This window comes from Oncorhynchus clarkii, chromosome 16 (genome assembly GCF_045791955.1).
Source record: "Oncorhynchus clarkii lewisi isolate Uvic-CL-2024 chromosome 16, UVic_Ocla_1.0, whole genome shotgun sequence".
NCBI classification, from domain to species: domain Eukaryota; kingdom Metazoa; phylum Chordata; class Actinopteri; order Salmoniformes; family Salmonidae; genus Oncorhynchus; species Oncorhynchus clarkii.
The window spans coordinates 37,962,429-37,989,599 of NC_092162.1; the positions used below are offsets into that span (position 1 = coordinate 37,962,429).

The 27,171-nt window shown below is 44.6% G+C and overlaps 1 protein-coding gene across 3 annotated transcripts in view; it reads left to right on the forward strand.

The window, feature by feature from the left end:
* The window catches only part of LOC139368390 (adenylate cyclase type 6-like), an 84,683-nt gene extending 60,877 nt beyond the window's left edge, over window positions 1–23,806 (forward strand). For 2 of the 3 annotated variants that reach the window (XM_071107192.1, XM_071107193.1), the window contains exons 9-23: window positions 3,169–3,310; window positions 3,645–3,782; window positions 5,685–5,713; window positions 6,292–6,439; window positions 6,692–6,789; window positions 7,112–7,199; window positions 7,453–7,569; window positions 7,812–7,970; window positions 8,078–8,253; window positions 8,575–8,643; window positions 10,161–10,293; window positions 11,536–11,799; window positions 17,048–17,252; window positions 19,473–19,597; window positions 21,147–23,806. In XM_071107192.1, the coding sequence (XP_070963293.1) occupies window positions 3,169–3,310; window positions 3,645–3,782; window positions 5,685–5,713; window positions 6,292–6,439; window positions 6,692–6,789; window positions 7,112–7,199; window positions 7,453–7,569; window positions 7,812–7,970; window positions 8,078–8,253; window positions 8,575–8,643; window positions 10,161–10,293; window positions 11,536–11,799; window positions 17,048–17,252; window positions 19,473–19,597; window positions 21,147–21,284 (2,029 nt within the window). In that variant the 3' untranslated portion in view covers window positions 21,285–23,806. The remainder of the gene's footprint in view (window positions 1–3,168; window positions 3,311–3,644; window positions 3,783–5,684; window positions 5,714–6,291; window positions 6,440–6,691; window positions 6,790–7,111; window positions 7,200–7,452; window positions 7,570–7,811; window positions 7,971–8,077; window positions 8,254–8,574; window positions 8,644–10,160; window positions 10,294–11,535; window positions 11,800–17,047; window positions 17,253–19,472; window positions 19,598–21,146) is intronic. The other variant, XR_011626956.1, reaches the window with a different exon arrangement.
* Window positions 23,807–27,171: the final 3,365 nt, after the last annotated feature.

Below are 27,171 nucleotides of genomic sequence, written 5' to 3' on the forward strand. Positions count from 1 at the left end.
ACTGTTGCCGCCTGCTACCGACCCCCCTCAGCTCCCAGCTGTGCCCTGGACACCATTTGTGAATTGATCGCCCCCCATCTAGCTTCAGAGTTTGTTCTGTTAGGTGACCTAAACTGGGATATGCTTAACACCCCGGCAGTCCTACAATCTAAGCTAGATGCCCTCAATCTCACTCAAATCATCAAGGAACCCACCAGGTACAACCCTAACTCTGTAAACAAGGGCACCCTCATTGACGTCATCCTGACCAACTGGCCCTCCAAATACACCTCCGCTGTCTTCAACCAGGATCTCAGCGATCACTGCCTCATTGCCTGTATCCGCTACGGAGCCGCAGTCAAACGACCACCCCTCATCACTGTCAAACGCTCCCTAAAACACTTCTGTGAGCAGGCCTTTCTAATCGACCTGGCCCGGGTATCCTGGAAGGACATTGACCTCATCCCGTCAGTTGAGGATGCCTGGTCTTTCTTTAAAAGTAACTTCCTCACCATTTTAGATAAGCATGCTCCGTTCAAAAAATGCAGAACTAAGAACAGATATAGCCCCTGGTTCACTCCAGACCTGACTGCCCTCGACCAGCACAAAAACATCCTGTGGCGGACTGCACTAACATCGAATAGTCCCCGCGATATGCAACTGTTCAGGGAAGTCAGGAACCAATACACACAGTCAGTCAGGAAAGCTAAAGCCAACTTCTTCAGGCAGAAGTTTGCATCCTGTAGCTCCAACTCCAAAAAGTTCTGGGACACTGTGAAGTCCATGGAGAACAAGAGCACCTCCTCCCAGCTGCCCACTGCACTGAGGCTAGGTAACACGGTCACCACCGATAAATCCATGATTATCGAAAACTTCAACAAGCATTTCTCAACGGCTGGCCATGCCTTCCGCCTGGCTACTCCAACCTCGGCCAACAGCTCCCCCCCCCCCCGCAGCTACTCGCCCAAGCCTCTCCAGGTTCTCCTTTACCCAAATCCAGATAGCAGATGTTCTGAAAGAGCTGCAAAACCTGGACCCGTACAAATCAGCTGGGCTTGACAATCTGGACCCTCTATTCCTGAAACTATCCGCCGCCATTGTCGCAACCCCTATTACCAGCCTGTTCAACCTCTCTTTCATATCGTCTGAGATCCCCAAGGATTGGAAAGCTGCCGCAGTCATCCCCCTCTTCAAAGGGGGCGACACCCTGGACCCAAACTGTTACAGACCTATATCCATCCTGCCCTGCCTATCTAAGGTCTTCGAAAGCCAAGTCAACAAACAGGTCACTGACCATCTTGAATCCCACCGTACCTTCTCCGCTGTGCAATCTGGTTTCCGAGCCGGTCACGGGTGTACCTCAGCCACGCTCAAGGTACTAAACGATATCATAACCGCCATCGATAAAAGACAGTACTGTGCAGCCGTCTTCATAGACCTTGCCAAGGCTTTCGACTCTGTCAATCACCGTATTCTTATCGGCAGACTCAGTAGCCTCGGTTTTTCGGATGACTGCCTTGCCTGGTTCACCAATTACTTTGCAGACAGAGTTCAGTGTGTCAAATCGGAGGGCATGCTGTCCGGTCCTCTGGCAGTCTCTATGGGGGTGCCACAGGGTTCAATTCTCGGGCCGACTCTTTTCTCTGTATATATCAATGATGTTTCTCATGCTGCGGGCGATTCCCTGATCCACCTCTACGCAGACGACACCATTCTATATACTTCCGGCCCGTCCTTGGACACTGTGCTATCTAACCTCCAAACGAGCTTCAATGCCATACAGCACTCCTTCCGTGGCCTCCAACTGCTCTTAAACGCTAGTAAAACCAAATGCATGCTTTTCAACCGTTCGCTGCCTGCACCCGCACGCCTGACCAGCATCACCACCCTGGATGGTTCCGACCTTGAATATGTGGACATCTATAAGTACCTAGGTGTCTGGCTAGACTCTAAACTCTCCTTCCAGACCCATATCAAACATCTCCAATCGAAAATCAAATCAAGAGTCGGCTTTCTATTCCGCAACAAAGCCTCCTTCACTCACGCCGCCAAACTTACCCTAGTAAAACTGACTATCCTACCGATCCTCGACTTCGGCGATGTCATCTACAAAATTGCTTCCAACACTCTACTCAGCAAACTGGATGCAGTTTATCACAGTGCCATCCGTTTTGTCACTAAAGCACCTTATACCACCCACCACTGCGACTTGTATGCTCTAGTCGGCTGGCCCTCGCTACATATTCGTCGCCAGACCCACTGGCTCCAGGTCATCTACAAGTCCATGCTAGGTAAAGCTCCGCCTTATCTCAGTTCACTGGTTACGATGGCAACACCCATCCGTAGCACGCGCTCCAGCAGGTGTATCTCACTGATCATCCCTAAAGCCAACACCTCATTTGGCCGCCTTTCGTTCCAGTTCTCTGCTGCCTGTGACTGGAACGAATTGCAAAAATCGCTGAAGTTGGAGACTTTTATCTCCCTCACCAACTTCAAACATCTGCTATCTGAGCAGCTAACCGATCGCTGCAGCTGTACATAGTCTATTGGTAAATAGCCCACCCATGTTCACCTACCTCATCCCCATACTGCTTTTATTTATTTATTTTTCTGCTCTTTTGCACACCAATATCTCTACCTGTACATAACCATCTGATCATTTATCACTCCAGTGTTAATCTGCATAATTGTAATTATTTGCCTACCTTCTCATGCCTTTTGCACACAATGTATATATAGACTCCCCTTTTTTCTACTGTGTTATTGACTTGTTAATTGTTTACTCCATGTGTAACTCTGTGTTGTCTGTTCACACTGCTATGCCTTATCTTGGCCAGGTCGCAGTTGCAAATGAGAACTTGTTCTCAACTAGCCTACCTGGTTAAATAAAGGTGAAATAAAAAAATAAAATAAATAAAAAAGCCTTTATTGTCCATTTTTTGGTAAAAAACAAACAAACATTTGTCTTTGGCTTACAGGCATATGGCTCAGACACATCACAATTAAGCACAAATAGAGGATAAAACACGCTTGATAATACAATAAATCTAACTAGATGTGGGGCATCATAATAAAGTGTTAGTATTGATTACACTGTCGCTGGTATTGCAGTCCTCGAGATTCAAAATGTCCTCTGATGTACTGTGTCAACGTGACCCCTTGACCTTGTGTGTATGTGTGTGTTACTAGGCGTATCCACATCACCAAGGCCACCCTACAGTACCTGAATGGGGACTATGAGGTGGAGCCGGGGTTCGGAGGGGACAGGAACGCCTATCTGAAGGAGAACAACATCGAGACGTTCCTGGTGCTGGGGTGCAGCCAGAAAAGGGTCTGTTGTTTATTTAACGAGTTAAATCAATCGTTTTCCCATTTATACTAGGAAAAATAATAGTTTATTGTCCATTGTCAGTTTCAGATCACAAAAATTCTTCATTTCCTTTAGTTATCCATTTATTCATTGGTTTCCTCTTTTTTCTGGATGGTACTTATCATGAATTATTCATTGAATTATCAAAAATAATGTGTATTGTTCGAAATCTCTGTCAGAATCTATGTTGGTAATAGTATAGAATTTTTTGGGGGGGATAAAAAATACTGTGTAACAACATTCAAATGTCCAGTGTGAATAAGGTCTATTGGTGTGGTCATTTCCCTCCCTGCAGAAAGAGGAGAAGGCAGCGATGGCCAAGAGTGCCATGATGCAGCGGGTACGTGCCAACTCCACCGAGGGCCTGATGCCACGCTGGGTACCCGACACAAGGTTCTCCAGGACCAAGGACTCCAAGGTCTTCAGGCAGATGGTGAGAAACTGATGACCTGGAATGGTCTGAGAGCAAATGGTTGCTCTATATAGCTAGGATTCCATCCAGTTGGCGACAGATTTTCATGTGAATATTCTCAAATCTGCCTCAAAAAAATATGTGCATTTTCCCACCAGAGGTATTTCCACCAAACTGACTTGTTGCGGATTTTAAAAAATCAGTGCGTGATTACGTGGTGCACACAAAATGTACTATTTGGCTTAAGTTTACATGTACCGAATAAAAAAAAATTGAAAGTTCAATGTGTTTCCATCGCATTTTCAACTCTTGCTGATAGTTTGGTCACAAAAAAACTGTTGCGTTTAATAGCATATGTGCCTACTCTGGTTTTAGTATGTGCACTCTAGCTAACAGCTTGCAGATAGTGCGGGTAGGCTAGTCTACATGATGAGATGATTATGGATAAGAGGGAGAATGTTTTGATTTGTCTAACCAGAACAAGACCCTCGATATTTATCGGAAAGCAGCATCAAGCTCATCACCGTGCACTTTCACCACCCTGTGAAGCTCGTCATTTATTTCATCCGTAGCCTAATAAACTGCATGGTTTTACGAGTGTTAGTGGGAGGACCACATCATCACTTGACTCCACCAACAAACAAATTATCTGTCGACATTTATAGAATTGTACCAAAACTTCCTGTTTCCATCACGGCTGTTGTGATTTTTTTATTTTATTATACGGTATGACTTTACTGACATAAAATGGTTAATGTTTTTTGTCAAGCAACCTAAGCTTTAATCATGTGCGTAATACAAGCCTCAAGCCTCTAAAACAGCCAATGGAAAACTGAAGTCATGTCTCGATCAGTATAGATCCAACACCATCACAACAAGCGGGAATTAGTTACACAGCTCCGCTGTGATTAAAGGGGTAATCCACAATTGCTATATACATTTTTTGTTTGTTATAAATGTATTATATATATACGCATTTCTTCTTGAGGAATATAACTTAGAAATGCCTCACGAGCTCAGTTCAACTGTCGTACTCATCATAACCCAAAATAAAAGCTTGTTTTACCACAATGTTTGTAAACAAATTAAATGTAAACAAACATTGTATAGCCTCAAAATATGCATAAAACTATAATTTCGATATCTTGGATGGTCAGTCTTTGCATCAATAGCTCTGTCTATGAATTTATGTGGTTACATTTCTCCAGGCCCGTCCCTCAGCTTTTTACCAAAACCGAAGCAGGGTGTACCCTTTGTTATTGTTTCAATCGCAGATTGCCCCTTTAATGTCCACCCAACACCCAATGGAAGTTAGTGGCCAGTGGCAGACAGCTAGCCTAACACTTGTTATTGACTCTGATATGATTCACAACAACAATGCTTCAGATCTGATCAGTCTAGCAGGGCTGCATCTCCATGATCATTTCTCCTCTCTTCCTGTTCTCAACCTCTCCATTCCCCTCTCTTTCCTCACGGCCTACACTTCACCTGTCTTCTCCTCTTCTCTCTCCTCTTCTTCTCACCCTCTCTCCAAAGTCACTTCCCTTCCCCTTCTCAACTTCTGTCATCTTGTTCCTCTCCTTCTCTTCTCTTTTCTCCTCTTCTCATTACCTCCCTTCCCCTCACTCTCTCTTCTTTTCTGAGGGGTATTGCCCAGGGGGAGGACGGTGTAATTTTAATCCTACAGCATTAATTAAAATGTCAGTCTGGCTCCCAGGGATTAACTGTGCAGATGTCTGAGTCTGGCGGTATGTGATTTTCACTGGCTTGGTTACACTGGTTTTCACTGGCTACGTGTCTAAAACATCGCTCTCTCTCATCCATTCTTCTCTCTCTCCTCTTTATTTCTCTCTCTCACATCCATTATTCTCCTCTCTCTCTCTCTCTCGCTCTCTCTCTTTGTCTTCCTCTCACTTTTCCCAGGGTATCGATGAAACATCCAGACAAGACAAGTGAGTCCTATTTTGGCCCAGTAGTTGTTATCGGGTTACTGTGTGTGTACTCTGTGTTGTTGTAGGCATTGGCCAGTTTGTGTGTGTGTGTGTGTGTGTGTGTGTGTGTGTGTGTGTGTGTGTGTGTGTGTGTGTGTGTGTGTGTGTGTGTGTGTGTGTGTTTAATGTAGTAGTGTAGGCATTGGCCCATTGGGGACTGATTGGCACACTGTTAGTTATTGTTGGAGCTAAGTTTAGAGCAGACTGTTGGTTTTAGAGGGTCAGAGTCAGTCCAGCACTAATTCCCTATTGGCTCTTAATCACTGCCTGTCACAGAGGTAGACCTGGGTTCAAATAGTATTTGTTTTCTTTCAACAAAACGCTTGATTGAGCAATGCCTATGATGGAATGGAATAGTCTCAAAAGTGTAACGTCTGCACATCTGTAAACAGGCTAAGAATTCAAATACTGTTTGATTTGTGCTTCTATCTCCATGACCCTGTCTGTTGTCCTTGTCTCTCTGTCCCCGTGACCCTGTCTGTTGTCCTTGTCTGTCTGTCTCCATGACCCCGTCTATTGTCCTGTCTCCCTGTTTGTAGCCGCTGTGCCCAAGAGGCCCTGAACCCTGAGGATGAGGTGGATGAGTTTCTGGGCCGAGCCATTGACGCCCGCAGCATAGACCAACTCCGTAAAGACCACGTCAAGAAGTTCCTCCTCACCTTCCAGACTAAAGACCTGGAGAAGAAGGTCAGAGGAGAAATGTTAACACTGTTTAAATTCAGTATGATGCGTTGTGATTTGTTGATTGAGTCAATACATATAAACCCACTCCAGACCAGGAGACATCACATACGTTACAAAATGATAAAGAAAGCACAATAAAGCCTAAAGGATTTTTCTCCCATTGTGGTCCTCCTTATTGTGTTAACAGCTTGCTGCTGCAGCTAATAGTTACACGGCCGCTAATTGTATTATTCCCTCTCCCGATGATGTTTTCAGTACTCTAAGAAGGTGGATGATCGTTTTGGAGGCTACGTGGCCTGTGGCCTGTTAGTCTTCTGCTTCATTTGTTTCATCCAGATCATCATTTTCCCCCAGTAAGTCAATATCTTGAATTATAACTTAACCTCTGTTCTCATTGTATTTTTTGTAAATGTATATTGGATTTTGTATTCATTCACCTTTCTAATTGTACCTGCATGGAACTAAACTAGGCTGCTGGTTGGTCTGGTTGAACCGCTACGGGGTAGCCGGCTCAATGGACCAAATAAGGGACTGCCCTTTTAACCGTATTAAACCTATCAAAGACAACATACTGAATTCATGTAGTAATGTACTAAATAGTAGCCTAATGGTAAATTGAATTTGGTGCAGTATGGGACTTCCGGTAAGATGTATTCTTCTTCTTTTTCTCCGCAGCACTCCCCTCATGCTGGGTCTTTACATCAGCATCTTCGTCATCCTCGTCAACATCCTCTTCATCTGTGCCATCTACTCCTGCATCAAGGTACGGGACAAGGGCCACCATTTTCTAATCGTCTTATCACCCTTTCATAGCAATGTAGCCAAGAGTTGGCATTTGTTTAGATGATGCGTTATATTCCTCAGGAATCCATGTGTAAATAGAATTTCAAGGACCATCAAACATATTCCCCAGATCCCAGGCTGTATCTTTTAATCTAAGAGGAGGACTAAGATGAATGATTCTCTTTCTTTATCTCTCGCTCTCTGTCTCCCTGCCCCCCCTCTCCTCCTCCCAGCTCTTCCCGGCTGCATTGCAGACGCTGACTAAGAAGATCGTCCAGTCTCGTACCAATAGTACCCTGGTGGGGGTCCTCACCATCATACTCCTCTTCATGTCTGCCTTCGTGAACATGGTAGGGACCACTATTTGCTTTCCCGTTCATGTACAATAACAGTGTAGTTCGAATTGCAGGTAATAAAACGGTTCCTTTTTATAGCGCTGTACAGTACTGCTATCAGTAGAAGATGATAGAGCACCGTGTTGCACGAACATTGTGAATAATTCCTCCGATAGTGCCTGCAACGGTAGTAATTCAGTTTGACATCCGTGGGTTTGGGTTTCTCTGTTGGTTGACATGTGTATCTCTCCCTGTAGTTCACCTGTGACAGAGAGGGCCTGGTGGACTGTGTGGTGCGTGAGCGTAACCTGTCCTCCAGTTTGGTGACTCTGTGTCTACTACACAACCTGACACAGTCGGCACAGGACGGACTGACCCTGTGCCCCAGCCAGCCCATGCCATGCCACTTCCCTGAGGTGAGCCCAGCAGGGACGCTAGTGGGTGGTGTGAGTGCGGTGTGAATACTGTATGTAATTACATTGTTAGAACTTGCTACACCCCCCCCCCCCATCTCTTCCTCCAGTATTTCTGCTACAGTGTTCTCCTGACCCTGCTGGCCTGCAGTGTGTTCCTCCACATCAGCAGTATAGGCAAGCTGGCCCTTATGGTGCTGATCCAGGTCACCTTCCTGCTGCTGGTGGAGTGGCCCCAGGTGGCCCTGTTCGACAACGCGGACCTGCTGCTCACCGCCAACACCCTGTGAGTTGACACACACCCTGGCACTAACTGTAGCCTGTTCTCCCACTTCATAGTATTTGTTCAAGTAGTATTTGTTTTTGTTCAAATACTTAAGCTGCACTAGTTGATAAAGTTGCATGGAAGAGTCCCGAAAGTGCCAACCCTGACCATGGTACTCAAGGCAGGTTGAATCACGTTGCAGTCCACAATACAAGCTTAAGAGCGCAAATATACAATTCTAGTCAATGTGAACTTGTGTCTACCTTTGTGGTGTGCAATGCTCAAATGTCTTGTCAAGTGTTGAAGGTATTTAATCAATTTGTGTTTTGTTTTTGCCCTTAGCTCTTTCACACCTTTGAATGACTCTCTAGATTGGTTTCCTAGTTTCAATGAAACAGTTACAGAGATGTGGTAAGTTCATTGTTATCTTTTTGTCTTCTCTTTAAGTATTCTGGTCAATGTGCTGTTACCATGTCCATGTTAGTGTGCGTGTCTACTCTTAGACTAAGTCCCTCCTCCCTCTGTCTCCGACCTCAGCCAGGATCGTGATTGATTGATTACAGTGGCAGTTCATGCCCATCAAGATTAGGGAGACCAATTTGAATTTTATGAGCATGGCCTCATATTCCATTCACCCAGCTCAGTGTAACAGCAATAGGTTTAGGCTACTACAGTACATGATACTAAATGTTCCCCTACAGTATACCTACCCATCAGGGGGTTGCTACAACCTAGCCTACAAATGAACTTTTGCAACGTAGGTGCAGAGGTCGATAGACAAATTGGAGAAATCAAGGTGACATACAGTGACACAAACAATACCGCCTTGCACACTCTTGCCTGCATCTAGCATGTGTAATTATTAGTCCAAACAGTTGCAAAACATTCCATTTTCAACTAAAACAAGATATTCTATTGGACAAATTCAGGTAGGTCTGTTTAATTAAGATACTTTTTGCAACAGAATTGGCGGAATGAATATACCCCTGATCACCTGCAAACACAGTTCACTTTCATAACAGCCACATACAGCATCATTGCTTTGCTCGTTGTATAAGTCATTCTCGCATTTACGCGCTCTCCTTCTCTAAATTTTCCATCAAATACCTCTCAGAGCCAAACCTTTATACCACAAGGTTACTGCTAGAGCGTACATCATTGTCACCATATTAACATCATAGTCAACAAACTAGAACTAACGCGTTAGTACACCCACAATCTAATCCATGTGTCAAATCACGCAGTACATGTAGCGCAAGCAGTTTAGCAGTTAAACCGGCAGGCCCCGGTGGCAATACATTTATAAAACTGAAAGCTTACCTTGACTTATAAGAGTTGTGGTGTTGGATAGCCTTAGCCAGCTAGCTAACATAAACAGCATTCCTCTTTGTTTGAGTCAGGTTGTTGAGTAGGCTAAATCATCCGCATTAGCTAAACTAAAGGTAAACAAAAAATTTAAAAAAACATTAAATATAGCTAGGTCTCTCTGCTGCTTCTTAATTAAAAAAGAAAAATAATTATTTCTCTCTTTTTGAGTCAAGTACTCACCACATTTTATGCACTACAGTTCTAGCTAGCTGTAGTTTACCGGTATGCTTTCAGTACTAGATTTATTCTCTGATCCTTTGATTGGATGGACAAGATGTTAGTTCATACTGCAAGAGATCTTATGGTTTGGAGGATGTCCTCCAGAAGTTGTCATAATTACTGTGTAAGTCTATGGAAGGGGGTGAGAACCATGAGCCTCCTATATTTTGTGTTGAAGTCAATGTACCCAGAGGAGGATGGAAATTAGCTTTTTTTAATGTTTCACTATTTGTAATTTTCTGAAAATGGTCCTCCCCTTCCTCCTCCAAGGGACCTCCACTGATTGATTACTTGATTCATTGCTTGATTGATTGATTGTCTCCCTGTCTCCCTCCCCCCAGCCAGGAGAGTGTTACCAAGGTGTCTCTAAAGGTCATGACCCCTGTCATCCTGACGGTGTTCGTCCTGGCTCTGTACCTACACGCTCAGCAGGTTGAGTCCACTGCACGCCTCGACTTCCTGTGGAAGCTACAGGTAGGACCTGGCACCACACACATACACACTCACTAAGATTGTGAACGTTTAGAAAATGGGATCCTTAACGTTAAGTTTCTTTTTTAAATTTTTTTTCAATTGTTTTTGTGGGGAAAAAAGACAAGAGATACAGATTACCAAGACCTATGCACACCATGGTTCTTTCTGCCTGCCCCCTCCTCTCTCCCTCGTGCTGGCAGCTTTGCATTAGTGGAAACCAAGGCAGTTCTCAGGGATGGCCTGGGTGTCGCTTCGTCTGGGGCAATTTTAGCTAACCCTTTCCTAACCTGGCATGTTATTTCTCCTAACATGCCACGCTAACATGCTATGTTTCCCTAACCTGCTTTATAAATTCTCCTAACTTTCTACGAAAAGTCCCTTCTGCTCGTCAAAACCGGCAGACCTGCCCTGAGAACAGTCTTGGTTCCCACTAATGCTAATGGTGTGAGTGTGTGTTCAGTCTTCGGTCTGTTGGGTGTAAAATATCCTAACTTATTCATTGATAATAGGCAATGCTTTACTGAAGTTGCGAGACCTTGCGAGACAGTGCAAGCCAAGAAATTGCAAGATACAGCATTCCATTGCGAGATACACCTTTTGATTGCTGATAGATAGGCCTAGTGCACGGTTCTGACTCTGTCTGCCTGGTGGCTGACCTCTCTGTACTGTGCCCCTCCCCTCTCTCTCTCCGTCCCTCGCTAGCTTGCTATGAAAGACACAAGTGTTTGTGCTCTCTGCAGTACGGCAACTAATCAGTCCCCTCTGTTTAAAAAATACTGAATCTTGACATGGGGTCTGTGCAAAGAATCAATTATTTTGGAGAGTCGACTCTCCACCATTGCATCATCGTCGTTAACAGTTGGAAAAACTGCAGAATTTTTTTCTTCACATCCCTCACACACACGCACACACACGCCTCAACTTCCTCTGGAAGCTAGGTAGGACCTGGCACCCCCCCCACACACACGTCCAGCAGGTAGAGTCCACATGCCTCGGTTGTTGTATCTGGTGACATCACTCAGCAGACCTCAGCCTTTCTCTGTAGATAGTGGTTGCAGCAGAGTGACTTTTAATCTCGACTCTGGTCTACGTTCAGTGGAATACTAAACGCCAATCAGCATTTTCTGTTCCTCACAATACCTATAGACAGACAGCAATGAGGTTGCCCTATTAATCATTTAGTCACTTTCTCATCCCTTTTAACAAACCATTTCCCCATTCCCCGGTGTCTGTCCCCTCCAGGCTACAGAGGAGAAAGAGGAGATGGAGGAGCTTCAGGCCTACAACCGCCGCCTCCTCCACAACATCCTGCCTAAAGACGTGGCCGCACACTTCCTGGCGCGAGAGCGGCGTAACGACGAGCTCTACTACCAGTCCTGTGAGTGTGTGGCCGTCATGTTCGCCTCCATCTCCAACTTCTCCGAGTTCTACGTGGAGCTGGAGGCCAACAACGAGGGAGTGGAGTGTCTCAGGCTACTTAACGAGATCATCGCCGACTTTGACGAGGTGAGAGAGAATAATCTGTATAAATAAAGGAAGGGAAAGTTTGGGGAGGGAGGAGAGGAGGAATGGGTGGAGGGAGGAGAGACAACGAGGGGATGGAGTCTGAGATTACCGAACGAGATCGTCGCAGACTTTTACGAGGTGAGCGATAGGAGGAGGTGGGAGGGGAGAAAGGGGTAGTCTGGAATAAAATCCACAATGTCACCAAGAGAAATAAAGAATAGCGATTGATATAGCTGAGTCGTTCTATGAATAGAGTACATTTTGGGTAGTAACTTGCACCTAATTTTGAACATTTTGTCATTAAAAAAAACAGATTTACCCATCTCAAGGGGTTAATCATTTAAAAAAAGGCTATAGTAAGTGTTGACAGGGTTTACCGTTACTGTTAAGGCTCTCGTTTGTGGAATGACTGGACCAAGGTCCAGCGTGGTAGGCGTACATCGTTCTTTTTATTGATGACACCAAAAGCAAAATAACAATGGCAAAAATGAAAGTGCACAGTTCTGTAAGGCAAAACAAACTATACAGAAAACAAGATCCCACAAAACACAAAAGGAAAATGACAACCTATATATGATACCCAATCAGAGACAACGATAGACAACTGCCTCTGATTGGGAACCATACTCAGCCAAAAACACAAAGAAATAGAAAACATAGATTTTCCCACCTGAGTCACACCCTGACCTAACCAAACATAGAGAATAATAAGGATCTCTAAGGTCAGGGCGTGACAGTACCCCAAACCCAAAGGTGCGGACTCCGGCCGCAAACCTGAACCTATAGGGGAGGGTCTGGGTGGGCATCTCCTCTCGTTGGAGGCTCTGGTGCGAGACGCCAACCCCGCTCCGCTTGAGGCTCCCCCACTTCGGTGACGCCTCTGGTGCAGGGATCGTCGCCGGGACTTCCGGACCGTAGATCGTCGCCAGAGGCTCTGGACTGGGAACCCTCGCTGAAGGCTCTGGACTGGGAACCCTCGCTGAAGGCTCTGGACTGGGAACCCTCGCTGAAGGGTCTGGACTGGGAACCCTCGCTGAAGGCTCTGGACTGGGAACTCTCGCTGAAGGCTCTGGACTTGGAACCCTCGCTGGAGGCTCTGGACTGCCGACCGTCGCTGGAAGCTCTGGACTGCCGACCGTCGCTGGAGGCTCTGGACTCCCGACCGTCGTTGAAGGCTCTGGGCTGCCGACCGTCGCTGGAGTCTCTGGGCTGCGGACCGTCGCTTGGGGCCCCGGACTGGGGACTGTCACTGGAGGCCCCGGACTGGGGACCGTCGCTGGAGGCTCCGGACTGGACACCGTCGCTGGAGGCTCCGTGCCATGGATCATCACATGAGGCTTCGTGCCATGGATCATCACTGGAGGCTTCGGGCCATGGATCATCACAGGAGGCTTCGTATGTGGAGCCGGACTGAGGAGACGTACTGGCAGCCTAGTGAGTGGAGCTGCCACAACACATCCTGGCTGGATACTCACTTTAGCTCGGTAAATGTGGAGAGCTGGCACATGACGCACTGGGCTATGAAGGCGCACTGGAGGCATAGTGCGTAGAGCCGGCGCAAGACACACTGGACCGTGGAGGTCGGGAGCGCAGAGCTGGCACAACGCGTCCTGGCTGAATACCCTCTGTAGCACGACAAGTGCGGGGAGTTGGCACAGGCCACACTGAGTTGGCACAGGCCACACTGAGCCGACACAATCCGTCCTGGCTGGATACCCACTCTAGCACGGCAACTGCGAGGAGCTGGCACAGAGCGCACCGGTCTGTGAATGCGCATTGGAGACACAGTGCGCATCACGCATAACACGGTGCCTGACCAGTCACACTCTCCACACGGTAAGCACAGGGAGTTGGCTCAGGTCTAAAACCTGACTCCGCCAATCTCCCCGTGTGCCCCCCCGCCAAAAAAAAAAAAAATGTTTTTTGGGGCTGCCTCTCATGCTTGTTCCGTTGCTCTAATTGCTCATATCGTCGCCGTTCTGCTTTCGCTGCCTCCATCTGTTCCTTGAACGGCGATACTCTCCTACCCGCGCTCAGGGTCCTTCTCCATTCATGATCTCCTCCCATGTCCACTCATCCTGGCCACGCTGCTTGGTCCGTTTTTGGTCTTCTGTTAAGGCTCTCGTTTGTGGAATGACCGGACCAAGGTGCAGCGTGGTAGGCGTACATCGTTATTTTTATTGATGACACCAAAAGCAAAATAACGACAAAAACGAAAGCACACAGTTCTATAAGGCAAAACAAACTATACAGAAAACAAGATCCCACAAAACCCAAAAGGAAAATTACAACCTATACAGTATATGATCCCAATCAGAGACAACGATAGACAGCTGCCTCTGATTGGGAACCGTACTCAGCCAAAAACACAAAGAAATAGAAAACATAGATTTTCCCACCCGAGTCACACCCTGACCTAACCAAACATAGAGATTAATAAGGATCTCTAAGGTCAGGGCGTGACAGTAACAGGGTTGAGGTTTTCATCTTAAATCAGCCATAAATCCCCATCACTGGGGGAATGGAAACTTGCTGTGTGCAAACAGGAAGGGGCAATTGTATGCAAGCTTCACCAAAAATGTTAAATACATTTTTTTAAATCTAGTTGTCTGATCTAGTTGTCTGTTCTTTCGACCAATCGAAGAACAAAATGTAACCTGACCCAACTATTCTGCTACTGCTGGCTTTAGAAGATTCTGCAATCACTCTCCTGAAGTTGCCGTTAATAGGCTACACGAAGAGTCTGCAACCTTTTCTCATGTGAAATTCCAATTTATCTTACCATTTCTACCGATCTATGTGCCAGTAATGGTTTTCATATGCACATTTTCATTAAACAGTTTAATGAAGTTATGAAAAAATGAATGAGCACAAATTGGCGGGAATGACTGCATTCTGAAGAGAGAAGTGCATCTGGGCGTCTGCATTGGCCATGCAGCATTTACGGTGATACGGCCTCAGCAGAAGTCAGGGCATACATACTTCTTTCGCTTTGTGGAGGAGTTGTAAAGGAAGTGAGTTTGTGTTTTCTACAGGATGTACCGCCCCCACCTACCGTCAACCAATCATGTCAATGCTGAGTTATACAAAACCCTCGGCATTGTAACATCATTAGGGAGGCGGTACAGAGCTCGATTTGGCCTCTGCATTCTGGAGGCTCCAGGGACTCTGACCACATTTTCAGATTAAGCTAAAATTTGCTTTTAGTCTTGGCCTCTGCAATGGATTAAATCACTGCGATGGGCACAAATATACATACAGTACCGGTCAAAGTTTGGACACACATACTCAATCCATGGTTTTTCTTTATTTTTTACTGTTTTCTGCATTGTTGAATAATAGTGAAGACATCAAAACTATGAAATAACACATATGGTATTATTTGAGATTTTTTAGATTATTTTGAGATTCTTCAAAGTAGCCACCCTTTGCCTTGATGACAGCTTGCACACTCTTGGCATTATCTCAACCAGCTTCATGAGGTAATTACCTGGAATGCATTTCAATTGACAGGTGTTAATGCATTTGAGCCAATCAGTTGTGTTGTGACAAGGTAGGGGTGGTATACAGAAGATAGCCCTATTTGGTAAAAGACGAGGAGTCCATCATTACTTTAAGACATGAAGGTCCGGAACATTTAACGTTTCTTCAAGTACAGTGGCAAAAACCATCAAGCGCTGTGATGAAACTAGCTCTCATGAGGACCGCCACAGGAAAGAAAGACCCAGAGTTACCTCTGCTGCAGAAGATAAGTTCATTAGAGTTAACTGCACCTCAGATTGCAGCCCAAATAAATGCTTCACAGAGTTAAAGTAACAGACACATCTCAACATCAACTGTTCAGAGGAGACTGTGTGAATCAGGCCTTCATGGTCACATTTCTGCAAAGAAACCACAACTAAAGGTCACCAATAATAAGAAGAGACTTGCTTGGGCCAAGAAACACGAGCAATGGATGACTGGTGAAAATCTGTCCTGTGGCCTGATGAGTCCAAATTTGAGATTTTTGGCTCCAACCGTTGTGTCTTCGTGAGACGCAGAGTAGGTGAACGGATGATCTCCGCATGTGTAGTTCCCACCGTGAAGCATAGAGGAGGAGGTGTGATCGTGTGGGGGTGCTTTGCTGGTGACGCTGTGGGTGATTTATTTAGAATTCAAGGCGCACTTAACCAGCATGGCTACCACAGCGTTCTGCAGCGATACGCCATCCCATCTGGTTTAGGCTTAGTGGGACTCTCATTTGTTTTTCAACAGGACAATGACCCAACACACCTCCAGGCTATGTAAGGGCTCCAAGAAGGAGAGTGAGGGAGTGCTGCATCAGATGACCTGGCCTCCACAATCACCTGACCTCAACCCAATTGAGATGGTTTGAGATGAGTTGGACCGCAGCGTGAAGTAAAAGCAGCCAACAAGTGCTCAGCATATGTGGGAACTCCTTCAAGACTGTTGGAAAAGCATTCCAGGTGAAGCTGGTTGCGAGGATGCCAAGAGTGTGCAAAGCTGTCATCAAGGCAAAGAGTGGCTAATTTGAAGAATCTCAAATATAAAATACTATATGATTTCATGTGTTATTTCATAGTTTTGATGTCTTCACTATTATTCAACAGTGTAAAAAATAGTAAAAATTAAGAAAAACCCTTGAATGAGTAGGTGTGTCCAAACTTTTGACTGGTATTGTATATATATTTGTTACTGCTCGACCTGTTGGTTGACCAACAGCCTAACAAGCAGACAATCGACCAGTCAACTAATTGGGGTCAGCCCTAAGGCTATCTATCTATGGTTTGACATGTTATGCCCGATGTGCTCAGTTTTCCACCTCAAAACACCAGAAAATTGCCAAAAAGAGTAGAATCAGCTCACCTACACTATGATTTGAATATTATATGTTCAATGTTTTAGATTATTTTTTTAAAGGAATTGTTTCAAATTTTGGAGTTAAGTGGATTCAAATCTTCTTAGAAGTCGGAAAAACATGACGCTTTATTCATATAAAATATCTCAATTTATTGAATGTTTCATGTGGTCTATTTTAGTCAGGAATTCATTTAATATAACAGGCTTTTAAAGTTCAATATTGGTGCACAATTTCTACCTAAAATATCAAAGGGGTGCAAAATGTACTCTATTTGTGGAACGACCCAGCTATTATAGTATGATTTGTTATTGTGTGCATTTTGGCACTGCTTGTAACTCTCTCCCTTTCCACCAATAACTCGCCTTTGTCTACCCCCCGACCGCCCAGATCATCAGTGAGGACAACTTCCGTCAACTGGAAAAGATAAAGACCATCGGTAGTACCTACATGGCTGCCTCTGGCCTCAACGACTCTACCTACGACCGCGAGGGACGATCACACATCCTGGCTCTGGCAGACTATGCTATGAGACTCAGGGAACAGATGAAGTACATCAACGAACACTCCTTCAATAACTTCCAGATGAAGATAGGTGAGTCCCTGGACCTATAGTAGAGATGGGGGTGGGGTGGGAAGGTAGTAGTAGTATTAGGAGTAGGACTAGCCATGAGACTCAGGGAACAGATGAAGTACATCAACGAACACTCCTTCAATAACTTCCAGATGAAGTGGTATTACATGTGTGGTAAAGTGTCCCTTTGTAAAGACAACACACAGAGTCTGGACCCTCTATTTCTGAAACTATCCGCCTCCATTGTCGCAACCCCTATTACCAGCCTGTTCAACCTCTCTTTCATATCGTCTGAGATCCCCAAGGATTGGAAAGCTGCTGTAGTCATCCCCCTCTTCAAAGGGGAGAGACACCCTGGACCCAAACTGTTACAGACCTATATCCATCCTGCCCTGCCTATCTAAGGTCTTCGAAAGGTCTTCGAAAGCGAAGTCAACAAACCGTACCTTCTCCGCTGTGCAATCTGGTTTCCGAGCCGGTCACGGGTGCACCTCAGCCACGCTCAAGGTACTAAACGATATCATAACCGCCATCGATAAAAGACAGTACTGTGCAGCCGTCTTCATCGACCTTGCCAAGGCTTTCGACTCTGTCAATCACCATATTCTTATCGGCAGATTCAGTAGCCTCGGTTTTTCTGATGACTGCCTTGCCTGGTTCACCAACGACTTTGCAGACAGAGTTCAGTGTGTCAAATCGGAGGGCATGCTGTCCGGTCTTCTGGCAGTCTCTATGGGGGTGCCACAGGGTTCAATTCTCGGGCCGACTCTTTTCTCTGTATATATCAATGATGTTGCTCTTGCTGCGGGCGATTCCCTGATCCACCTCTACGCAGACGACACCATTCTATATACTTCCGGCCCGTCCTTGGACACTGTGCTTTCTAACCTCCAAACGAGCTTCAATGCCATACAACACTCCTTCCGTGGCCTCCAACTGCTCTTAAACGCTAGTAAAACCAAATGCATGCTTTTCAACCGTTTGCTGCCTGCACCCGCACGCCTGACCAGCATCACCACCCTGGATGGTTCCGACCTTGAATATGTGGACATCTGTAAGTACCTAGGTGTCTGGCTAGACTGTAAACTCTCCTTCCAGACTCATATCAAACATCTCCAATCGAAAATCAAATCTAGAGTCGGCTTTCTATTCCGCAACAAAGCCTCCTTCACTCACGCCGCCAAACTTACCCTAGTAAAACTGACTATCCTACCGATCCTCGACTTCGGCGATGTCATCTACAAAATAACTTCCAACACTCTACTCAGTAAACTGGATGCAGTTTATCACAGTGCCATCCTTTTTGTCACTAAAGCACCTTATACCACCCACCACTGCGACCTGTATGCTCTAGTCGGCTGGCCCTCGCTACATATTCGTCGCCAGACCCACTGGCTCCAGGTCATCTACAAGTCCATGCTAGGTAAAGCTCCGCCTTATCTCAGTTCACTGGTCACGATGGCAACACCCACCCGTAGCACGCGCTCCAGCAGGTGTATCTCACTGATCATCCCTAAAGCCAACACCTCATTTGGCCGCCTTTCGTTCCAGTTCTCTGCTGCCTGTGACTGGAACGAATTGCAAAAATCGCTGAAGTTGGAGACTTTTATCTCCCCCACCAACTTCAAACATCTGCTATCTGAGCAGCTAACCGATCGCTGCAGCTGTACATAGTCTATCGGTAAATAGCCCACCCATTTTTACCTACCTCATCCCCATACTGTTTTTATTTATTTATTTACTTTTCTGCTCTTTTGCACACCAATATCTCTACCTGTACATGACCATCTGATCATTTATCACTCCAGTGTTAATCTGCAAAATTTTAATTATTCGCCTACCTCCTCATGCCTTTTGCACACAATGTATATAGACTCTCTTTTTTTCTACTGTGTTATTGACTTGTTAATTGTTTACTCCATGTGTAACTCTGTGTTGTCTGCTCACACTGCTATGCTTTATCTTGGCCAGGTCGCAGTTGCAAATGAGAACTTGTTCTCAACTAGCCTACCTGGTTAAATAAAGGTGAAATAAAAAAATAAAAAAAAGAGTAAGATTCAATTCTGGTTAGGGCTGCAGTAGTCTATCATTAGTTGACTATTTGAATCAGATATGTTGTACTGGAACAAAAGCCGGCACATGTTGCAGGCATCTAGGACAAAATGTACAGGTTTACTTCTCGATGGGTGAAGTGGTGCAATACAGGCAGGCAGGTTGACTGTGTCTTGTTTCCTCATGCAGGTCTCAACATGGGTCCGGTGGTGGCAGGGGTGATTGGGGCCAAGAAGCCCCAGTATGACATCTGGGGGAACACTGTCAACGTGGCCAGTCGTATGGACAGCACAGGAGTCCCAGACTGCATACAGGTAGATAGATACACCTAATTTGCCTGCTTTTAAGAATTACTGTACATATCTTTGGTATCCACTGTATGTTAGACATGTCATTGAGAGTCATACAATGTTCACCCATTTAAAACGTATTTAAATGCTATATTGATCTGTCAATGTAATTCATTGGATGATGGTCCCCCTTTTGCTGCTATAATAGCCTCCACTCTTCTGGGAAGGCTTTCCTCCAGATGTTGGAACATTGGGGAACCTGCTTCCATTCAGCCACAAGAGCATTAGTGAGGTCGGGCACAGATGTTGGGCGATTAGGCCTAGCTTTCAGTCGGCATTCCAATTCATCACAAAGGTGTTCGATGTGGTTGAGGTCAGGGCTCTGTGCGGGCCAATCAAGTTCTTCCACACCGATCTCGACAAACCATTTCTGCTGTATGCTAGAGCGTTAAGATTTCCCTTCACTGGAACTAAGGGGCCTAGCCCGAACCAGAAAAAACAGCCCCAGACCGTTATCCACCAAACTTTACAGTTGGCACTATGCATTCGACAGGTAGCATTCTCCTGTCATCCGCCAAACCCAGATTCGTCCATCGGACTGCCAGATGGTGAAGCGTGATTTATCACTCCAGAGAACATGTTTCCACTGCTCCAGAGTCCAATGGCGGTTAGCTTTACACCACTCCAGCCAAAGCTTGGCCTTGCGCATGGTGATCTTAGGCTTGTGTGCAGCTGCTCAGCCATGGAAACCCATTTCATGAAGCTCCCGACAAACAGTTCTTGTGCTGGTGTTGCTTCCAGAAGCGGTTTGGAACTTGGTAGTGAGTGTTGCAACCGAGGTCAGGCAAAACATTTTTTACGCGCTTCAGCACTTGATGGTCCCGTTCTGTGAGCTTGGGGCCTACCATTTTGCGGCTGAGCTGTTGTTGCTCCTAAACGTTTCCACTTCCCAGTAACAGCACTTACAGTTGACCAAGGCAGCTCTAGCAGGGCATAGATTGGACAAACTGACTTGTTGGATAGGTGGCATCCTATGACGGTGCTACGTTGAAAGTCACTGAGATCTTCAGTAAGGCCATTGTACTGCCAGTGTTTGTCTATGGAGAATGCATGGCTGTGTGCTCGATTTTATACACCTGTCAGCAACGCGTGTGGCTGAAATAGCTGAATCCACTAATTTGAATGGGTGTCCACATAGTTTTGTATATATAGTATATGATGAACTCAATATAGCAATATAGATTGTGTCCCCTCCGTCCTCTATGATCGGTGCTGCCACCTGCTGTATATAAAACCCTACTGCTGCGCAGTATTTTGCAACTATGATTTATTACAAGGAATAAGAATTGTAACCAGATACCAAGTTCTCCACTTCAACTATCGCTACAATGGTCATCATATACTTTTCCTTCCACAGTGTAGTGCCTTGATCATCCTAGATAGAACAGAAAACAATAGGATAGCTGCTGTGTAGCTGTGGCTGACATTGTCTGTGGAGAGGAGGTGGAGTGTCTCTGTGTCGAATGACACGTGCACACACACACTTACGTGTCCTTGTGTTGTCTTTTCCCAGGTGACCACAGACCTGTACCATGTCCTGGTAAACAAAGGCTACCAGCTGGACCACAGAGGCCTGGTCAAGGTGAAGGGGAAAGGAGAGATGACCACCTACTTCCTGACCAGCGGTCCCAATGGTGCCAAGGGGAGTTAACGGATGGCCACGGGACTACCGCTGGCTGCTAATACATGAAGAGGAGAGAGATGGAGAGAGAGCGGGAGAGGGGGGAGTGAGTGTGTAAGAAAAAAGAGCGAGAGGAGGGAGAGAGATGAGAAAAAGGAAACAGTTCAAAGCCTTGAAGGAAATGTGTGTGTGTTTGTGTGTGTGTGTGTGTGTGTGTGTGTGCAATCATGTATTCTTATACACACTACTTTAGGTTTGGGTCTCAAATGGCTCCCTGTATAGGCCTTAGGGCCCTGGTTAAAATTAGTGCACTGTATAGGGAATACAGTGCCAAATGTGACGCAAACCAGGTATTTTGTTCTCACTTCAAGGCTTTTGACACGAAGCTACTTGAAAGATATAATGAGTGAATTATAGTGAAGACCTATTGCCTTAGAAGGAAATTACTGAACAAAAGGCTATATTTGTTTTGTTGTGAGCTACACAACAAATACTTCACATCCGGAGCTATTATTTATTTTTCACTGAAATGGAAGGATTTTTTTGTTGTCATGATGACCTTGTAACAAAAGCTACATATGTATTATATGAAATATTCAAGGATGAGAAGGATGACAATGACCAAAGAACCAATGTTTTATTATGAGGGACTGACTCTACACACATCAACCTATTTCTATTTGAAATGACTGCAGAAGGAACAACTGAAATGACTGCGGATCGAACAACCGCAAACCTGTTGTTTTTTTTCAGCTTTTTCTTTCTTAGTCACTTTTGACAACAAGGGCCACGGAAAACAACGTCATTGTCTTTGATAGCGGCGAATACATTATTGTTTTTGACTTTGATATGCTTGCTAATACGTAAAGAGAGCTGAGAAATCTTGTATTTGATTGTGCACTGTGAACAAAGACAGACCACACACACGCAGAGCAGCCTTGGACTGGATTTCTGTTCCTTTCAGGGCCTCTATTGTGTGCAGGCTAATTCTAATCCACATAAGGGTGTGGTTTCTCTTTCCTATGTATCATCAATGACATTCCCTCTCTAGATGTATTTTTTTGTTGTTGGTACAAGCCAAAACAGAAACTTTAGTGACGGACAGACAAACAACTGCATCGCTACCATGGTACCGGAGTGAGTGTTTTCATTGCTGTGAGATGTTTTATATGAAATAAGTGTGTGCGTGTGAGGCTAAGTGTATGCTGTTCTTTATCTTTAAAGGGGCATAATTTTTCACTGTGAGGTTTTTAAAGATTCTGTATCACAAGTGGGTTTGCATCCCAAATGGCACCCTATTCCCTCTGTAGTACACAACTTTTGACCAGAGCCCTATGGGCCCTGGTCAAAAGTAGTGCACTACAGAGGGAATAGGGTGCCATTTTAGACGCAGGAGTGCCAAATTGACGCTGCAAGGCTTACGCGTGTAGTTTTTATATGTTATACTTTGGAGTTGTGTGTTCATTCCTGATTTTATGTTTGTTGATTTTATTTAAATCACCTTTACTTCAGCCCTTTTATTTTACTGTGAATATGATCACAATTCCATTCCAACCATTAATGTCTAAAAACCCACAAATTGATTTTGGATTGTGTTTAAAGGAGGTGGTTATCCACACACGGTGGGCCTACAGTACAACATGCACAGGAGAATACACAAAAGTGATCTGGTTGAACACTAGCTGTTAACTTGAAATAAGAGGTACATATAATGGCAGTATCTGTACTCCATAGTATTTGACACCATCCGATAGTATTGGTATTTGGCACATAGATGCTCTTTACCCCCCAAAGGAGTAGTTGAAACTCATCTTATGAATGTACAAAATATACTGTATGTCTATGGTGAAACTACTACTTATTATTATTTTTGTGGTACAAACATCATCTGGCTTGTATTGAAAGAAATGACCAGAAAACTAGTTTTAATGGTGCCAATACAGGCTCCCAGGGAGTAGGTTACAGTATGTAGGCCCTACCGTGGTGACTTGTGGTCTCTGGCTATCTATCTTCTTCCATCGATCTATGTCATGTTCATTAGGAACAGAAGAAAATAAGTGAAACAGGGAGGTACTACAGTACCTGAACTTGTCAAATAAGAAATGCCTTGTTTAGGTTTTTCGTGGCAAAACGGATTCCTACTGTGAACACGAGCCTAATGAACACGAGCGAGCCTGCTGATCCTGAGCAACCTGTGTGTAGGAAGGAATGGATCTCTGATTGAAGTTGTTTTTGTTCCCCCCTTTTTTTCATTTGTTTTCATCCTTTTCCCATTAGTTTCTTACTGTATTTGAGTTGAAAGGCCAACAAAATACTGTTTGTTTGTTTTTCCATTCCAAAAATAACAATATAGCAGAATTGAATAAATTAAATGGTTTGATTTCCCCTTAAAACGAAATCAATACATTACTGTTTTGTGTTATTGATGATAATTTATTTATTATAATGTTACTATGCAGTGTCTTCCCCTAATCAATGTGCAATCTAGGCCTGTGTTTTTTTTTCTGCTGTTTCATTGCAATGCACATTTTATTAAAATAATATGTTGGATACGCTATTGGTAATGTCATGTTCATAATAATGGGTACCGTGCCTTAAATCGCCCCTATACCTATGTAACTATACAGTAATAATAACTGCAGTGACAAGACTATAGCTGTGTAGGAATTTATATGTAAATAGATTGGTTTTAGGATGGGAGTTAGCCTCGTTCCACGATCCTGATCCCATGAGCTAACATTCTGTTTCGCTATATGGATTAAATGACAAGTTCACTTTTCTTTTTTTTTTACCAATCTGTGTTTTGGATGTAAATGGGGAAGTCTATCGCTGGTGGGCTAGTCGACACTTCGATGTGGATTATGGCAGCCCCCCCGGACCTCTCTGATTCAGAGGGGTTGGGTTAAATGCGGAAAACACATTTCAGTTGAATGCATTCAGTTGTACAACTGACTAGGTTTCCCCATTTCTCTTTTCTTTCCCTTTAACATTTGATATACATCCAAAATACAGATTTGGTAAAAAAAAAAAAAAAAAGTGAACTTGTCCCTTAAGTGAAACTAAATGAGCGCACAGTGGTCAGGATGGTGGATAAGGGTCAGTAGGGTTGGAAGTCAATTCCATTTCAATTCCAGTCAATTCAGGAAGTATACTGAAAATCCAATTCCAATTATCTTCAATGCTTTTCAAGGAGGAAAATGTGGAATTATAATTAAGGTTTACTTTCTAAATTCACTGGAATTTAAATGGAATTGACCCCAACCCTGGAGACTAGATGTGAGTAGGGCTAAAGGTATAGTGTAGACCTAGGTACACGACATGGCCAAAAGTATGTGCTTGTCGGACATCTCATTCCAAAATCATGGGCATTAATATGGAATTGGTCCCCCTTTGCTGCGACAACAGCCTCCACTCTTCTGGGAAGGCTTTCCACTAGATGTTGGAACATTCGTAGCGTTAAGATTTCCCTTCCCTGGAACTAAGGGACCTAACCTGAACCATGAAGAACAGCCTCAGACCGTTATTCCTCCTCCACCAAACTTTACAATTGGCAATATACATTTAAGGCACAAAGCGTTCTCCTGGCATCCGCCAAACTCCGATTAGTCTGTCGGACTGCCAGATGGTAAAGCGTGATTCGTCATTCCAGAGAACGCGTTTCCACTGCTCTAGAGTCCAATGGCGGTGAGCTTTACACCACTCCAGCCGACGCTTGGCATTGCGCATTGTGATCTTAGGCTTGTGTGCAGCTGCTCGGCCATGGAAACCCATTTCATGAAGCTCCTGACGAACAGTTATTGTGCTGATGTTGCTTCCAGAGGCAGTTTGGGACTCGGTAGTGAGCGTTGCAACTGAGGACAGACTATTTTTAAACGCTTCAGCACTCGGCGGTCCTGTTCTGTGAGCTTGTGTGGTCTACCACTTTGCAGCTGAGCGTTTTTGCTCCTAGATGTTTACACTTCACAATAACAGCACTTACAGTTGTCCGGGGCAGCTCTGGCAGGGCAGAAATTTGATGAACTGACTTGTTGGAAAGGTGGCATCCTATGATGGTGCTGTATATTGAAAGTCACTGTGCTCTTCAGTAAGGCCATTCTACTGCCAATATTTGTCTATGGAGAATTGCATGGCTGTGTGCTCGATTTTATACACTTGCCAGCAATGGGTGTGGCTGAAGTAGCCAAATCCAATAATATGAAGTGGTGTCCACATACTTTTGTATATATAATGTATGTTCTTTATTTCTCAACCATAGACTTAGTTAGACGACACATCTTTCTATCTTTCCCATTATTGCATCATTGAGGGCATGGGCAGCGCCATTGAGATTATCTCCATTTTGAAGTAGTCCATTTCTACTACTTCAAAGATTTGGTTAACAAATGGAAAGGGTGCATACTACCACCGGGAGTGTGTTTGAATTATTCAGACCCCTTTACTTTTTCCATATTTTGTTATGTTACAGCCTTATTCTAAAAGGGGTAAGAAATCCTCGTCAAACTACACACAATACCCCATAATGACAAAGCGAAAACAGGTTTTTAGACATGTTTGCAAATGTATTAAAAATACAAAATAAACAGATACCTTACTTACGTAAGTATTCAAACCCTTTGCTATGAGACTCGAAAGCCACCCGGCCAAACTGAGCGATCGGAGGAGAAGGGCCTTGGTCAGGGAGATGACCAATAACCCGATAGTCAATCTGACAGAGCTCCAGAGTTCCTATGTTGAGATGGGACAGCCTTCAAGAAGGACAACCATCTCTGCAGCTCTCCACCAATCAGGCCTTTATGGTAGAGTGGCCAGACGGAAGCCACTCCTCTGTAAAAGGCACATGACAGCCCGCTTGGAGTTTGCCAAAAGGCACCTAAAGAACTCTATGACCATGAGAAACAAGATTCTATGGTCTGATGAAACCAAGATTGAACTCTTTGGCCTTGATGCCAAGCGTCACATCTTGAGGAAACCTGGCACCATCCCTATGGTGAAGCATGGTCTTGGCAGCATCATACTGTGGGGATGTTTTTCAGAGGCAGGGACAGGGAGACTCATCAGGATTGAGGGAAAAATGAACGGAGCAAAGTACAGAGAGATCCTTGATGAAAACCTGCTCCAGAGTGCTCAGGACCTCAGACTGGGGAGAAGGTTAACCTTCCAACAGCACAACAACCCTAAGCACACAGCCAAGACAATGCAGGAGTGGCTTCGGGACAACCCGCACGAGTATAATTCATCGGCTGATCCCTCCTGATGACCTCCTTAACCCATAGGAAGTCCAACCCTGTTGACTAATTTAAAAGTATGCAAGTCCTCAATGGTAATTTCCAAGCAGAAACAAGTTATTTCCAATTAATGATCTCTATCAATTTCTCTGTTCGCAACACACCATACGGAAGTACCTAGCTAGCACCACTGGAGGGAAGTGAAAGACCACACTTTCACTTTTGTCTCTTGTTCTTTTTTCAAATAATAAATTGTTTCCATTTGTATTTATTTATAATTTTGACAGACCACATAAGCAATTTGTTTAACAATTTAATTTTAGACATTAAATATCACAATTGTTGCATCCGAAATGGTACCCTATTCCCTGTACAGTGCACTACTTTTGACCCGTGTCCATTGGGCTCTGTTCAAAAGTTGTGCACTTCATATTGAATCGGGTGCTATTTGAGACATGGGCATGGTTTTGGTATTGTGTTGTTCCTGGGGATGTCATATTTGCACAAGAAACTTGACAATCAATAGCCTCTAATCAAAATTTAGATTTCTGACAATATCTGATGGATGGAGCCCAGCATGTGTCTTTTTGAGAGTATCTTCTCAATGTCTGAGGGTTGCATCCCAAATGGTACCCTGTTCCCTATATGGACACTTATGGACACTTAACCCTGTGGGCTCTGGTCAAAAGTAT